The sequence below is a fragment of the Canis lupus genome, chromosome 14 (genome assembly GCF_003254725.2).
Source record: "Canis lupus dingo isolate Sandy chromosome 14, ASM325472v2, whole genome shotgun sequence".
Taxonomy (NCBI): Eukaryota; Metazoa; Chordata; class Mammalia; order Carnivora; family Canidae; genus Canis; species Canis lupus.
The window spans coordinates 11619963-11636303 of NC_064256.1; the positions used below are offsets into that span (position 1 = coordinate 11619963).

Sequence of the window (16341 nt, forward strand, 5' to 3'; positions counted from 1 at the left end):
CTGGTGGTGGTACATCTTTAATTTCCTTCACTTTATTGAGAGGGTGCTTCTTGCCTGGGGAAAACTCCAGTTTTTTTTTTTTTTTTTTTTTTTAATCTCAATTGGCTGGACTACTCCCCAATCCCCAGAAGTGTTCCTGAAGTTTGGTCTTAGTATGCCACCTCCAGCAGGGAGCCAGACAGTACTCATTCAGACCCTTTCCTTGGGGTTAAAGTTTGGGTCTGGATGCATTTTGTGGTCCAAGAGGGACAGATGTTGAAGTAATGCATCTTTGATGGAATTACCAGGATCACCTTCAAGGATAGCTAGAGAGAAGCCCCTAAGTGTGAGGTTGGGGTTACTGCTACCTCATGTGCTCCCTAAAGGAGAATGAGCCAAACCTTGTAAGGGGCTCTTCCAAGTAAACGACCCTGAAACTTAAACTAATTGACTTCATGGTAAATCTACCTTTGTCCCAGGACATATAACTTACATCTGTTTGAAGTTTTTCTTTTCATAAAGATCCTTTCTTCTCATATACTAGCAAACCTCTGTTTTCCACCACCACTAACCTTCCCTTATGCTTCTCCCAAATAAAGTAAGCCAAATGGGATCAGTAGAGGAATAAAATTATAATAAGAATACATAGTTTTTTGAGAATCCTTTAAATAGGATAGGGCAAAAGTATAACAAATTAGGACCTGGGATGAACCAGTGAGTCGTGTATAGGGAATATAAAATGAGCATCTGATTGTGAAATTCATCCAGAGCTAAGATGACCTTTGGCAAATAAATTAACCTCTTCTATAAAATGAGGGGATTGGATTATATTCTGGATAAAGTTATGGAGAAATGGGGATCCCTGGGTGGCGCAGTGGTTTAGCGCCTGCCTTTGGCCCACGGCGTGATCCTGGAGACCCGGGATTGAATCCCACGTCGGGCTCCCGGTGCATGGAGCCTGCTTCTCCCTCTGCCTGTGTCTCTGCCTCTCTCTCTCTCTCTGTGTGACTATCATAAATAAATAAAAATAAAAAAGAAAAAGTTATGGAGAAATGGTGTTGTGTGTGTGTGTATATATATATATATAAAATATATAAATTTTGTATATTTTATAATATATAATAAATATACTTATGTTTTGTATACATAAAATATATACTATTTTATAAATATATATTTTCTGAAACATTTTACGTATAATATACTTTATATAGTTTATAATTTATAATTTATACACTCAAACATATTGTTATCAGGGCATGGGTCTTGGCTGGTAAATGTTAAACTTCAGTCAGCTGAGGTCATAATCCTAGGGATCCTCCTTCCCACCTCCATCTTCATTCCCTGAAAATTGAACACTTCAGATTTCACCATAGGTTTTGCTGACTGTAAGAGGCATACAAAGGGAAGAGGAGACAAGAGGAAGGAAGAAAAACTTTTGAAAGCAGGTCTGCTTATCCTGCATGGAGGGAGAGGCAGAGAGAGCAAGCCAATACCTATTTGCTGCCTTTTAGCACAATGTTCTCACCTGTTTGCAAACATAAATCAGTCTGTAATGAGATCAGTATCACTCTCACCTTTATCTATATATGGTTATCCTTCAAGGAGAAAATTAAGAGTATGGTAAACCTTGCAATTTGTGGTTTTAGCATCTATAATTTTGATGATAGGTAATGCTAAAGGTCTTTGCCACATAATTTACAATTTTCTGATACATGATTTTAAATCACAGGCACCATATGAGATTGATGTGTGGCTATGAGTGGTTTAGTGAGTGAGCCTAGTCTCTTGTACAGTACCTAGTTTTTAGTAAGGCTTTTGGATATAAAATGCATTTTAAAAATGATTCTAAAAAAGAAAGTACGTTGATAGCTCTAAAACTTTTGTGATTTTTAGATAAAAAAATTTTGGTGACTTTACTGGTATTTGTAAACACATGTCCAGTATAAATGAATGGGAGGAAGGAGCTAGCACCATTTATTCTAGGTTATTATATTAAAAATAATCTCCTACATATAGCTGCGAAGAAACCGTCTAAAGACTGTGACTTAAAGCAGTATTGATTTATGTTTTATGATTCTGTGGATTGGCAGGATGGTTAGTTTGTCACCTGTGCTCACTCATGCAGTGGCATTCAGCTGACAGATCTAATAGGAACTGGCCTCAGCAAAGGCAAGGGGCCTTGCTCTTCATATGGTCTTGCACTTCAAGATTTTAGTTCAGCAGTTCCCAGAGGGCAAGCCACATGATACAGGTAGTTTTCAACCTTCTTTCAAGATTTGCAGAGGTCCTGTTAGTCAAAGCAAGTCATATGGACAAACCCAGGGTCACTGGGGGAGAAGAGTATACCAGAACTGGGATACTAAGAGGAATCAAAAGACATTAGAGGAATGATAAACCACTATACCACATCTCTGGACAGGGTTTCCAAACTACACGTAGCTGTTTATCTCTAAACCACGTAATTGAGCTGAGTTTGATGTTACTTTAGTATGAAATCTTTAACTTCATTCCATGCCACTCTTCTCTTTCTCAGCTCCCCAAACTCCTTTAGCACTTTCCCATGGGTAGGGTTTTGTTGATATGTCTGCAAAGAATGCTGTTTCCTCTCCTCTTCTCTTCATTCCTTTGCTCACCTGACTCATTCAGTTTCATCCTCCAGATAAATTGTCACTTTGGGGAAGCCTTCCCAGGCTGGGTAAGTTTTATATTTTTCCTGCATATTGAATTTTTCCTTTAGCATTTGTAATAGTTATTAATGTCTGCACGCCCCATATCATGAGGATCATGTCTGTGTAATAAATCTTTTTACTCAACCTCACTTTCGTTTGTACCCCCCGCCCCATCACAGTTCCATGTATGCAGTAGGTACTCAGTAAACATTTGGTAAATGAATATACCTAACATGTCCCTTAACAGTCGTTTTCTTAAACAGCTACTAGGCCTAAAAGACCATTTCTACTTGATCTGAAAAACAGCAACTGTTACCACGTGACCACTTTTATTCACTGTTGAGATTCTGTTACTGCTTTTGTCTTCTTCCTCTTCTAATCCTCCAACTTTGCTTTTTAAAAAATTACTGTTTCTTGTGGAGTCTTCTGTCTTTGATGTATTTTTAAATCTCTATCTTTTTGTATTGTTTTTCTTTCTTTTTCTGGTTCTCATTGTGAAAGTTACCAAGAGATTAAAAAAAAAAATCTCTCCTTTCTATAGTAAATTATTTGTGTTTTTTTCTCCTGGATAATTTTCACTGGTAGTCACCAATCAGGACTCTTGTTTTTCTTTTTTGAATTGCTGGTTTCTGTATTGGGTGTTTTTAATTTCTAATTTTTTTAATTTTTTTATTGGAGTTCAATTTGCCAACCTATACCATAACACCCAGTGCTCATCCCGCCAAGTGCCCCCCTCAGTGCCCATCACCCAGTCACCCCAACCCCCAGCCCACCTCCCCTACCACAAACCCTTGTTCATTTCCCAGAATTAGGTGTCTCTCATGTTTTGTCACCCTCACTGATATTTTCACTCATTTTCTCTCCTTTCCCCTTTATTCCCTTTCACTAATTTTTATATTCCCCAAATGAATGAGACCATATAATGTTTGGCCTTTTCCGATTGACTTATTTCACTCAGCATAATACCCTCCATATCCATCTACGTCAAAGCCAAAGGGGGGCAGTTGTCGTTTCTAATGGCTGAGTAATATTCCATTGTATACATATACCACATCTTCTTTATCCATTCATCTTTCCATGGACACCGAGGTTCCTTCCACTGTTTGGCTATTGTGGACATTGCTGCTATAAACATTGGGGTGCAGGTGTCCCGGCGTTTCACTACATCAGTATCTTTGAGGTAAATCCCCAGCAATGCAATTGCTGGGTGGTAGGGCAGTTCTATTTTTAACTCTTTGAGGAACCTCCACACAGTTTTCCGGAGTGGCTGTACCAGTTCACATTCCCACTAACAGTGCAAGAGGGTTCCCCTTTCTCCACATCCTCTCCAACATTTGTTGTTTCCTGTCTTGTTAATTTTCCCCATTCTCACTGGTGTGAGGTGGTATCTCATTGTGGTTTTGATTTGCATTTCCCTGATGGAAAGTGATGCAGAACATTTTCTAATGTGCTTGTTGGGCATGTCTATGTCTTCCTCTGTGAAATTTCCATTCATGTCTTTTGCCCATTTCATGATTGGATTGTTAGTTTCTTTGCTGTTGAGTTAGATAAGTTTTTTCTAGATCTTGGATACTAGCTCTTTATCTGATAGGTCATTTGCAAATATCTTCTCCCATTCTGTAGGTTGTCTTTTAGTTTTGTTGACTGTTATTTTGCTGTGCAGAAGCTTTTTATCTTAAGTCCCAGTAATTCATTTTTGCTTTTGTTTCTCTTGCCTTCATGGATGTATCTTGCAAGAAGTTGCTGTGGCCAAGTTCAAAAAGGGTGTTGCCTGTGTTCTTCTCTAGGATTTTGATGGAATCTTGTCTCACATTTAGATCTTTCATCCATTTTGAGTTTATCTTTGTGTATGGTGTAAGAGAATGGTCTAGTTTCATTCTTCTGCATGTGGATGTCCAATTTTCCCAGCACCATTTATTGAAGAGACTGTCTTTCTTCCAATGGATAGTCTTTCCTCCTTTATCAAATATTAGTTGACCATAAAGTTCAAGGTCCACTTCTGGGTTCTCTATTCTGTTCCATTGATCTATGTGTCTGTTTTTGTGCCAGTACCACACTGTCTTGATGACCACAGCTTTGTAGTCCAACCTGAAATCTGGCATTGTGATGCCCCAAACTATGGTTTTCTTTTTTAATATTTCCCCCGGCTATTCGGGGTCTTTTCTGATTCCACACAAATCTTAAGATGATTTGTTCCAACTCTCTGAAGAAAGTCCATGGTATTTTGATAGGGATTGCATTAAATGTGTATATTGCCCTGGGGAACATTGACATTTTCACAATATTAATTCTTCCAATCCATGAGCATGGAATATTTTTCCATCTCTTTGTGTCTGCCTCAATTTCTTTCAGAAGTGTTCTGTAGTTTTTAGGGTATAGAACCTTTACCTCTTTGGTTAGGTTTATTCCTAGGTATCTTATGCTTTTGGGTGCAATTGTAAATGGGATTGACTCCTTAATTTCTCTTTCTTCAGACTCATTGTTAGTGTATAGAGATGCCACTGATTTATGGGCATCGATTTTGTATCCTGCCACGCTACCGAATTGCTGTATGAGTTCTAGCAATCTTGGGGTGGAGTCTTTTGGGTTTTCTATGTACAGTATAATGTCATCTGCCAAGAGGGAGAGTTTGACGACTTCTTTGCCAATTTGAATGCCTTTTAATGTCTTTTTGTTGTCTGATTGCTGAGGCTAGGACTTCTAGTACTATGTTGAATAGCAGTGGTGAGAGTGGACAGTCCCTGTCTCGTTCCTGATCTTAGGGGAAAGGCTCCCAGTGTTTCCTCATTGAGAATGATATTTGCTGTGGGCTTTTCGTAGATGGCTTTCAAGATGCTGAGGAATGTTCCCTTTATCCCTATACTCTGAAGAGTTTTGATCAGGAATGGATGGTGTACTTTGTCAAATGCTTTCTCTGCATCTATTGAGAGGATCATATGGTTCTTGTTTTTTCTCTTGCTGATATGAGGAATCACATTGATTGTTCTGCAAATGTTGAACCAGCCTTGCATCCCCGGGATAAATCCCATGTGGTCATGGTGAATAATCTTCTTAATGTATTGTTGGATCCTATTGGCTAGTATCTTGTTGAGAATTTTTGCATCTGTGTTCATCAGGGATATTGGTCTGTAATTCTCCTTTTTGGTTGGGTCTTTGTCTGGTTTTGGAATTAAGGTGATGCTGGCCTCATAGAATGAATTTGGAAGTACTCCATCTCTTTCTGTCTTTCCGAACAGCTTTAGTAGAATAGGTATGGTTTCTTCTTTAAACGTTTAATAGAATTCCCCTGGGAAGCCATCTGGCCTGGGATTTTGGTGTCTTGGGAGGTTTTTGATGACTGCTTCAATTTCCTCCCTGGTTATCAGCCTGTTCAGGTTTTCTAATTCTTCCTGTTCCAGATTTGGTAGTTTGTGGTTTTTGAGAAATGCATCCATTTCTTCTAGATTGCCTAATTTATTGGTGTATAGCTGCTCATAATAAGTTTTTAAAATCGTTTTATTTCCTTGGTGTTGGTGGTGATCCCTTCTTTCTTATTCATGATTTTTAATTTGAGTCTTTTCTCTCTTCTTTTTAATAAGGCTGGCTAATGGTTTATCTATCTTATTAATTTTTTCAAAGAACCAACTCTTGGTTTTGTTGATCTGTTCCACAGTTCTTCTGCTCTATTTCATTGAGTTCTGTTCGAATCTTTATTAACTCTCTTCTTCTGCTGGGTGTAGGATCTATTTGCTGTTTTTTCTCCAGCTCCTTTAGGTGGAAGGTTAGCTTTTGTATTTGAGTTCTTTCCAGTTTTTATTTTATTTTTTTAAATTTTTTTAATAAATTTTTATTTATTTATGATAGTCACACAGAGAGAGGCAAGCAGAGACACAGGCAGAGGGAGACGCAGGCTCCATGCACCTGGAGCCCGAAGTGGGATTCGATCCCGGGTCTTCAGGATCGCGTCCTGGGCCAAAGGCAGGTGCCAAACCGCTGCGCCACCCAGGGATCCCTCTTTCCAGTTTTTAGATGGGTGCTTGTATTGCGATGTATGTCCCCCTCGGGACTGCTTTTGCTGCATCCCAAAGATTTTGAACGGGTTGTGTCTTCATTCTCATTAGTTTCCATGGATCTTTTTAATTCTTCTCTAATTTCCTGGTTGACCCTTTCATCTTTTAGCAGGATGGTCCTTAACCTCCACGTATTTCAAGTCCTTCCAAACTTCTTCTTGTGATTTAGTTCTAGTTTCAAAGCATTATGGTCTGCAAATATGCAGGGGACGATCCCAATCTTTTGGTAGCGTTTAAGACCTGATTTGTGACCCAGTATGTGGTCTATTCTAGAGAAAGTTTCATGTGCACTTGAGAAGAATGTGTATTCAGTTGCGTTTGGATGTAAAGTTCTGTAAATATCTGTGAAATCCATCTGGACCAGTGTATCATTTAAAGCTCTTGGGGATCCCTGGGTGGTGTAGCAGTTTGGCGCCTGCCTTTGGCCCAGGGCACGATCCTGCAGACCCGGGATCGAATCCCACATCAGGCTCCGGGTCATGGAGCCTGCTTCTCCCTCTGCCTGTGTCTCTGCCTCTCTCTCTCTCTCTCTCTGTGTGACTATCATAAAAAAAAAAAAAAAAAAAAAGTAAAAAGCTCTTGTTTCTTTGGAGATGTTGTGCTTAGAAAATCCATCGATTGTAGAAAGCACTGTGTTCAAGTCACCAAGTATAAGTGTATTATTATCTAAGTATGTCTTAACTGGTTATTAATTGATATACTTGGTGGCTCCCACATTCGGGGCATAAATATTCATGATTGTTAGGTCCTCTTGTTGGATAGATGCTTTAAGTATGATAGAGTGTCCCTCTTCATCTCTTACTACAGTCTTTGGGATAAACTTTAATTTATCTGATACAAGAATTGCTACCCCTGTTTTCTTTTGAGGACCATTTGAATGGTAAATGGTTCTCCAACCTTTTATTATTAGGCTGTAGGTATCCTTACGTCTGAAATGAGTCTCTTGTAGACAACAAATAGATAGGTCTTGCTTTTTTATCCAGTCTGTAACCCTGCGCCTTTTGATGGGGTCATTAAGCCCATTCACGTTCAGAGTTACTATTGAAAGATATGAATTTAGTGTCATCATGATACCTATTCAGTCCCTGTTTTTGTGGATTGTTTCCTTGGACTTCCTCTTTCTTTTACAGAGTCCCCCTTAATATTTCTTGTAGAGCTGGTTTGGTGGTCACATATTTTTTCTGTTTCTGCCTATCTTGGAAGCTCTTTATGTCTCCTATTCTGAATGAGAGCCTTGCTGGATAAAGTATTCTTGGCTGCAGGTTCTTCTCTGTTAGGACTCTGAATATATCCTGCCAGCCCTTTCTGGCCTGCCAGGTCTCTGTGGAGAGATCTGCTGTTAACCTAATACTTCTTCTCATAAAGGTTATGGATTTCTTGTCTCTTGCTGCTTAAAGGATCTTCTTTTATCTTTGGAATTTCCAAGTTTCACTATTAAATGTCAAGGTGTTGAACGATTTTTATTGATTTTGGGGGGTGGGGGGGATCTCTCTACCTCCTGGATCTGAATGCCTGTTTCCCTTCCCAAGTTAGTGAAGTTCAGCTATGATTTGTTCAAATATACTTTCTGGTCCTCTGTCCCTTTCGGCGCCCTCAGGAACTCCAATTAAATGTAGATTTTTCCTTCTGAGGCTGTCATTTATTTCCCTTATCCTATCCTCATGATGTTTTAATTGTTTTTCTCTTTTTTCCTCAGTTTCCTTCCTTACCATCAACTCGTCTTCTGTGTCACTCACTCTTTCTTCTATCTCGTTAACCCTTGTCATTAGGACCTCCACTTTGGATTGCATCTCATTTAATTGATTTTTAATTTCAGCCCAGTTAGATCTAAATTCTACAGTCATGAAGTCTCTTGAGTCCTTTATGCTTTTTTCTAGAGCCACCAGTAGCTTTATAATTGTGCTTCTGAAATGGCTTTCTGACATTGAATTGTAATCCAAATTTTGTAACTCTGTGGGAGAGAGGACTGTTTCTGATTCTTTTGTGGTGAGTTTTTCCTTCTAGTCATTTTGCTCAGTGCAGAGTGGCTAACATTAAGTTGTACTGGAAAAAGGAGAAAAGAGAGAAAAAAGGAAAAGGGGGGGACAAACAAAACAAACAACAAAGGGGGGTATCCTCTGATTCTATATACTGTAAATCCCTCGACTTCCCCTGGAACTTTCCAGCGCTGCTTGGCTAAGAACTTGCTCTTCTCCTGTCCTTCCTGCTGGTCTTCTGGGGGAGGGGCCCGCTTTGCTGATTCTCAGGTGTGTGCACCTGGGGGAGCTGCCCAGTCAGTCCCCTGCCAGGTGTACAGCTCAGTGGGAGCTGTTTATCCTGTGAGGCTCCTGCTCCCTGGCAGCCCTGCTCAGCCCCAGGCACAGGGTGACACCAAGAGGAATACCACCACTGGTGGTGGCCAGCTCTCCAGCTCTGGAGTCCGCTCCCGCAGTAACTACTGCAGCTCCCAGTCCGCAGGGGTCTGGATGGGCCAGGGAAGGGTGGCACTGATGTGCACAGCTCAGGGCCGCCCAGTGGCAGGAGCGTCTTCACTGCCCTGTGTCCTCCCGGCGTCCGCCTGTCCTGGGGGTAGCGCTGGATCCTGGGCTGTGTCCCCGTGGAGCCCTGAGCTCCAGGGCCTGCACCTCTGGAATCGTGCTTCTGGTACTGCGCAGCCCCCTCTGTGCGGATTTGCCACCTGAGCGGAGCCGCTGCTCAAGGTGTTACCGAGCTGCGCAGCCCCCTCTGTGCAGAGCCGCTGCTGGAGCTGACGCTTGGGCTCCTCCCAGGACCCTGCCGGGATGCGCTCCAGCCCTTTCTGGTGCTGGTGGTGTGGCGAGCTCTCCCCCGGGGCGCAGGTCCTCAGTTAGTGCCCCTGGGAGCCTGAGGGCATCCACGCCCTTCCTGGGATCCTGCTCCAACTCCCTGGGAGCACCTTTCCCTTCAGGAAGATTGGTAAAGCTCCTGCCTCTCCGGGTCGGGGCTTTCCTGTCCTGGGGGCACTCACCGCTTGGCCTTAGCCCGGCTCTTCGCAGGGCCCCTCCCCCCTTGGATGCTTTTTTATTTCTTTATTTTTTTTTTTTCGTCTTCCTACCTTGATAGAAGCGAGAACTCGTCTCTCTGTAGCATTCCAGCTGTTCTCTCTTTAAATCTCTGGCCGAATTTGTAGGTTTTCAGGATGATTTGAAAGTTATCTAGGTAAGTTGGTGGGGACAGGTGACTTGGGGACCCTACTCCTCAGCCATCTTGCCCCGCCTGTATTGGGTTTTTTAGGAGGTCATGTAATTGAGGTGTTTTTTAAACTTCTATTATGTAGAAAATGGCTCCTTGAGATCACTGCATAATTAAGAATTCCGCCAAATTCCTTGTTTAAATAACTTTCAATTTTTAATTGAAGTATAACCAAATTTTTTTCTTTACTTTTGTAATTCCTTTTATGTTTCATAATTAAATTTCACGTTCATGATACTAAGGGGACATTTCACATGAATATATCATCAGAGTATTTAGGAACATACTTAAAATATCTTTATATAATGAGAAAACTTAGGATGGATTTTCCTGGTTTGATTTTTAGGAATTTGGGTACATACACATACACAGAAGCTGGAGTGTTTTGGCTATTAATCTAGGCCATTGTGACCATAAAAAAGATTTCTTTATTCAATCCTGTGGTTTCTTTTCCCACACTCAGTGTATTTTGGATATTAATTAAAAATATATCTTTAAAAATTATTTCCTTTAACAATATTGTGTATTTATTGGAATATTAAAATAATAATAGTTAATATTCACTATTAAGTCCCCTTAGTACTTGTAGGCAGTTGTTTGTCAAACAAGGATCTGTAAGACCTAGTATTTTCCAGTCTTTTTCCTGTCATTAGCTGATTCTATCTCTTTTATTAAAGAAGCATCTATTTTCCTGGTTTAAAATTCTTACTCTGACCTGTTACATAATGTGGTTGTTGTGATAATGTGTAAAGAATTTGAACTATAAAAGTAGTGGATATTTATGATTTAAGTCTTACTCAGGATGAAGCTTCTAACAAAGTTTGTATCAGTATAGAAGGAATTTGAAGAAGTGGTAGTTTTCGTAGTTTTGGATCAGTGTGGGTGGTGGTTTATATATGTACGTGTAGCAGTGGCTCTGAGAAGAGAAACAACTTCCCAAGGCTGTCGTGACTGTGCAAGTAGGTGGAGAGTCTTAGGCTTTTGTGAATCATATGGGCTTTAATATTTTTAATTTCAAAATAATTTCATACAGAAAAGTTACAGATGCAGTAACAAAGAATTCCTGCATATTTTCATCCAGATTTGTCAACCATTTATAATATTTTACCAGGGTTTCTTCTATGTATACATATGCATATTATTATTTTCAGAATCACTTGAGAGTAATGGCCAATATGATGCCCCTTTATAATACTTTAAGATGTGTATCCTCTTAAAAAATTGTTGATTTATTTATAGGGGGGGGGAAGAGCGAATGGAGGGAAGGGGCAGAGGGAGAGAGAGAAAAAAACTTCAGGACCTGAGCCAAAACCAAGAGTCAGATCAACCAACTCTGCCACCCATTCATCCCCAAGATGTATATCCTTAAATAAAGGGCATTTATCATAGTATTATTATCAAAATCAGAATATGTAATTTTTAATTTAGCAAATGTTTGCTTAGTTGGAGCAAAGTGTAGGTAAAGTGAAAGTATAATCTAGAAACTATACTTTCTACAATATAGAAAGTAGTTGCTTAAGGAAATTACAGTCTGCTTAATGAGTAATAAATCAATTACAGAAAATTACTCTATTTTATTTTATTTTTTATTTTTTTCTTTTTTTTAATTACTCTATTTTAAAATAAGATCTGTGATGTAATGAGATTTACACAAGGTATTTAAAAAGGTACTCTAGAAATATGAAAAAAGCAGTCACTTAACATAGGGAATCAGTGAAATAGTTCCTGATGGTGCTGAGTAAGCCCAAGAGATAAAAATGCCCTGTTGAAGGACAGTGGGAGGGATTCACATCCCAGAATTCATCCTTTATCTTATTTCTGCCCTTGACAAAGTTCTGAGGATGAATATGTTACTGCAATAACTTCATACTGAAATATCAGCAATATGTTAAGATAGGACAGTTTCTATTTCCATGAAACTTGATGTAGTGCTTTTTTCCTTTTAATTAATAAATTTTAACCTAACTTTATTGGGCTAATAAGAAATAGATTTCCTTTCCTAAGCACTTGTCCCTGTGTTGTTTTTTAATAATATCTTCTCAGTTATTAAAGACAAGAAGTAATGGCGTTGGTGAGCTGTAATTACCTTAAAGGAATGGAAGGAATGTTTTTAAAAACTTAATGAAGCCACTGTCAATCTAAAGCATAAGGAATAGTCACTGTTTTTATATTTCTATCATTTATATACTAAATTTTATACATGTAAGCTATTCTCACATTCACTATAATTTTCCTGAGTTAGAAATAGCCTTATATAATTTTTAGACTGCTAGTTTAAGATAAAAAGGAGTGAAAGAGGCATAGTTAGACTGATAATATAACTGTAGCAAAATTTTGAAAATCTAGTTACTGAAAATAGCTTGTGATAAGGTGGTTTCTTCAGTATGAAAATTTTATAAATTGTTTTAGAATAAGGTCTATAGTGCCAACCACTTTTATAGGGAATGTAACTGAACTGTTTCACTGGTCTTTATTTCTTAAGCAGATGTTTTAAGAATCTGTTGTAAATTTATATAAATGCTTAAATGTGGATTTTTAGCTTTTTGTTACTTTTTTTTGAGTTCACATATACATTCAGTGTTTTATGTGTTAACATTTGGACATTTGGTAAGGGAATTCCCATAATGGAATTTCAGACTGTATTTGATAATATGCTATTTCTTTTGCAATCTGTTACTTATTGTTTTTTGGTTTAAAAAAAGGGTTTTTTTTTTTAAGATTTATGTATTTGAGAGAGAGAGGCGCATGCCCACTCTCATGTGTGAGATGGGGGAGGGGCAGAGGAAAAGGGAGACCAGCAGAGCCGGGAGCTTTGTGTCTCTGTCCCATAGATCCCTGAGATCATGACATGAACTGAAATCAGCAGTTGGATGCCCAACCTACTAGGCCACCCAGGTACCCCTAAAAGGATTTTTTGATGTTTTTTTTTCTTGATATCCTAATTATGTTTTTTTTGTAGAAATGAATGCATTTTGATAGCATCATACTAAAAGAGCTGTAATTTATATGAATTTGCCTTAGAAAACAAATTTACTCATCTGATTTTTTAATCCTTTGGCTTGGTCTTTAATACCTTTGGATAATAAATGTAAAATCCTTTTTTTTTTTTTTTTAAGTTTTTAATATTAGGAATTTGGGGTCAGAGAACCCAAGCAAATGATGATATGTATTATATTTTCAGAAGAACAAAGTATGTTTTGAGCAGGCCAAAGTCATACTCCGCATTCTTAGTATCCTAGAATATACATTTTTAAAATTTCTAAGCTATCTTCATAATTTTTTAATGGCTCTTGTGGATATTTTCCTGCTGCTTTGTGTCCTATTCATGACTCTGAAATTCAAAGATGAGTTTGGTATACACAAGTTAAAAACATGGAACAGTATTTCTTAGGGGTCTTTATACAATTTTGGTCCCCCAAAATACACTGATCTTACATTTTTGACTTTATTATTATAAAAGACATGTATATACATGCAGTTCTTTGGAATCTTATCAGAGGAGGGCTTCCCCAGCCATAGTTAAGTAGCCCAAAACAACTTTATTTCTAAATCTTAACACAATTTCTGACACATTCTAAGCATCAGTAAATGTTTGTTCTCCTTAGTTATTTTTAGTGTAGTTATTGTGTTATTTGTTACTGCATAAGAAATTACTTCCAAAAAGGAATGGCTTAAAATAACAATAAATGTTTTATTATCTCCTTGTTTCTATGGGTCAGGAAATTAAGAGCAGCGTAGCTGGGTGGTTCAGGTTGAATGTCTCTCATGAGGTTACAGTGAAGATGTCAGCAGGGGCTGTGGTCATCTGAATGTTATTTTGAACCTAATGGCTATAAATTTTATATTTTTCAGACTATGTCTTCAGCAGTGGTACAGTTATATGCAGCAGATCGTAACTGTATGTGGTCAAAGAAGTGTAGCGGTGTTGCTTGTCTTGTTAAGGACAATCCACAGAGATCTTATTTTTTAAGAATATTTGATATTAAGGTGAGTTTTGTTTCCAATTTATTTATTTATTTTTTTATTTTTTTTATTTTTTATTTTATTTTATTTTTTTTGTTTCCAATTTAAATGGTGGGTGAATAGGTTTTTTAACCTGTTATAATTTATATATGTAGTTATATATATAATTTTGATTCATCCTGCATATTAGAAGAATGAAACTTGGTTTTAGGTAATGAAACTTGGGCATTGCAAACAAACAGGAATAGGTTGTAAGCCAGAATTAATAGCTTCCTATTTTATCTTTCAACTGCCACCACACATTAAAGGATTTGTTTGTTTTTTAAATACCTTTACATCTTGGGCTTTCCCTATGTTCTCTTTTTCTAATGATATTCTTTTATTCCATTTTGTCCATTACAGAGTAGCATATATAGTTCTTTCAGGGAATTATAAAAGTATATTTTAGTTTAGTATGTACTGTTAGTTACTTCAGCCTAGGTTTAAAGCCTTATACAATACCTATAATAATGTATTTGCTACCAATTTTTCCTTATGTTGTTTCTTAACATAGGTATGTTCAGATTTTCACAGCTTTGTATCTCTCACATTTAAACACATATCCACATTGTCCTAGATTGGATGCCCATTCTCAGGTATTCATCTTATAGTTGATGTTGATCATCTTATAGTTGATGTTGATTACCTTTTTGCAGAGATGACGTCTCCATTTATCTTTTTTTTTTCCATTTATCTTTTAAAACCTTTTCTGTAGGTAGACTTTTATAATATGTATATGTGGAATAATTACCTCCCAAAAAATTGAACTCTTCTGGGGGATGCTTAAGGGCAGATAGATTGTAGCCAAACTGTTTACTTCTCTGGGCCTTGGCTTATTAATTTATAAAATGGAAAACCATCTGGGTCTATTGCAAAGTGTTTTCCTGAGATTCAATAAGAGTTAAGTTACTGTGCTTTGTAACTTAGCGCTTCTTAACATCCACTTTTCCATTCTACAAGACAGCTGAGAAATGTGGCATATTGCTGTTATCAGTGGCTTACTGCCGGCAGTGATTCTAGGAAATAGGGAACATATGCATAGTTTGCGAGAAACTGCTTAGTTTTTTTTGACATATTTCTCCTTGTTAGTGAGAAACACTCTTTAGAAATCAAGTGCACATATAACTCCACTGAGAAGAAAGGAATTGCATTATATGTGTGTATAGCATATTCTGGATATTTTTAAATCATGATCTAGGTAGAACTTTGCTTTCAAAATAGGGTAATACTTATATTTCTCTAACCACTTATTTCTAATTGTAGGTAACCATTGCTGAATACTTGCAGTTAGCCACCTTTGGTATTAAGTTTAATTATATTTCTTCTACTGTGGCCGTAGATATGACAGTCCAGTCATCAATGGGTCTCTTAATCATACTTTAACCTTCGTGCACTTCAATCATCAGTCTCTTTCTGCACATGATTGATACTAACTACTTTTACCAGTATTTAACTAGAGGGCCAGTGTGTAAAAGTTAGGAATTCAAAGATTATTAATGAACAGTACAGAAGGTATATTTGACCTTCCCATCACCTGCAGGGGTGAGGAAAAGAGCATGAAATGTTCCTGTAATACTTGATAGCACACAGTCTATTGCTGATGGAACTATGCATTGATAATCAGTGCATGTGCAACAGTATTCTACTCTTGTCTAACATTGATGATCTAGTAATTGTTTTAGTTTTATATTTGACTGAGTAACTATATTTGGGAATATAAATCTAATGAAATTATATCTTAGCATACTGAATTAAACTCAACTTGATAGGTAGTTTTTATGAAAGAAACTTCAGAATTTACTGTTTTATTAAGAAATTACTGATTAAATTATGTTATTTATGTTATACACGTGTTTTCTGTACATTTAAAAGCTAATGTTAATATAAGCAATTCCCTGAATATGAGTCATCTATTTTGTTTTATTCCTGGAGATTCTTCTTGGTAACTATTTGTTTTATTCCTGGAGATTCTTCTTGGTAACTCTTATTTGAACTTTTTTCTAGGATGGGAAACTATTGTGGGAACAAGAGTTATACAATAACTTTGTATATAATAGTCCTAGAGGATATTTTCATACCTTTGCTGGAGATGTAAGTCATATATTTTTATAGCCCTGTGTAATGTTATTGTTTTTACATTTGTCTGTGGAAAGCATTTATAAGCTTTTTATGCAAACACTGTATAAAGTAAAAAGAATTATTTTACTTTCAAAGCTTCTTCATAGATAGTATAGCTAAATTGGAAGAAATGGCTAAGATTTTAAAGGGCCAAAAAAAAAAAAAAAAAGATTTCAAAGAGTACTGTAAATATAATTTGCTGTGTAGAAAAGAAATTTGTTTTTTCATCATCTTTCTGTCTTTGGGCAAATAGCTTAACCTTTTTGGGATTTAGTTTTCTTATTTATAAAAATGAAATCTTCATTGCCCAC

At 37.4% G+C, this 16341-nt stretch overlaps 1 protein-coding gene across 3 annotated transcripts in view; it reads left to right on the forward strand.

Moving 5' to 3' along the window:
* The window catches only part of WASL (WASP like actin nucleation promoting factor), a 72929-nt gene that overhangs the window by 28170 nt on the left and 28418 nt on the right, over positions 1-16341 (forward strand). For 2 of the 3 annotated variants that reach the window (XM_025471520.3, XM_049093477.1), the window contains exons 2-3: positions 13763-13897; positions 15917-16003. In XM_025471520.3, the coding sequence (XP_025327305.1) occupies positions 13763-13897; positions 15917-16003 (222 nt within the window). Of the gene's footprint in view, positions 1-12702; positions 12806-13762; positions 13898-15916; positions 16004-16341 lie in introns of those variants that run through there. The other variant, XM_035698332.2, reaches the window with a different exon arrangement.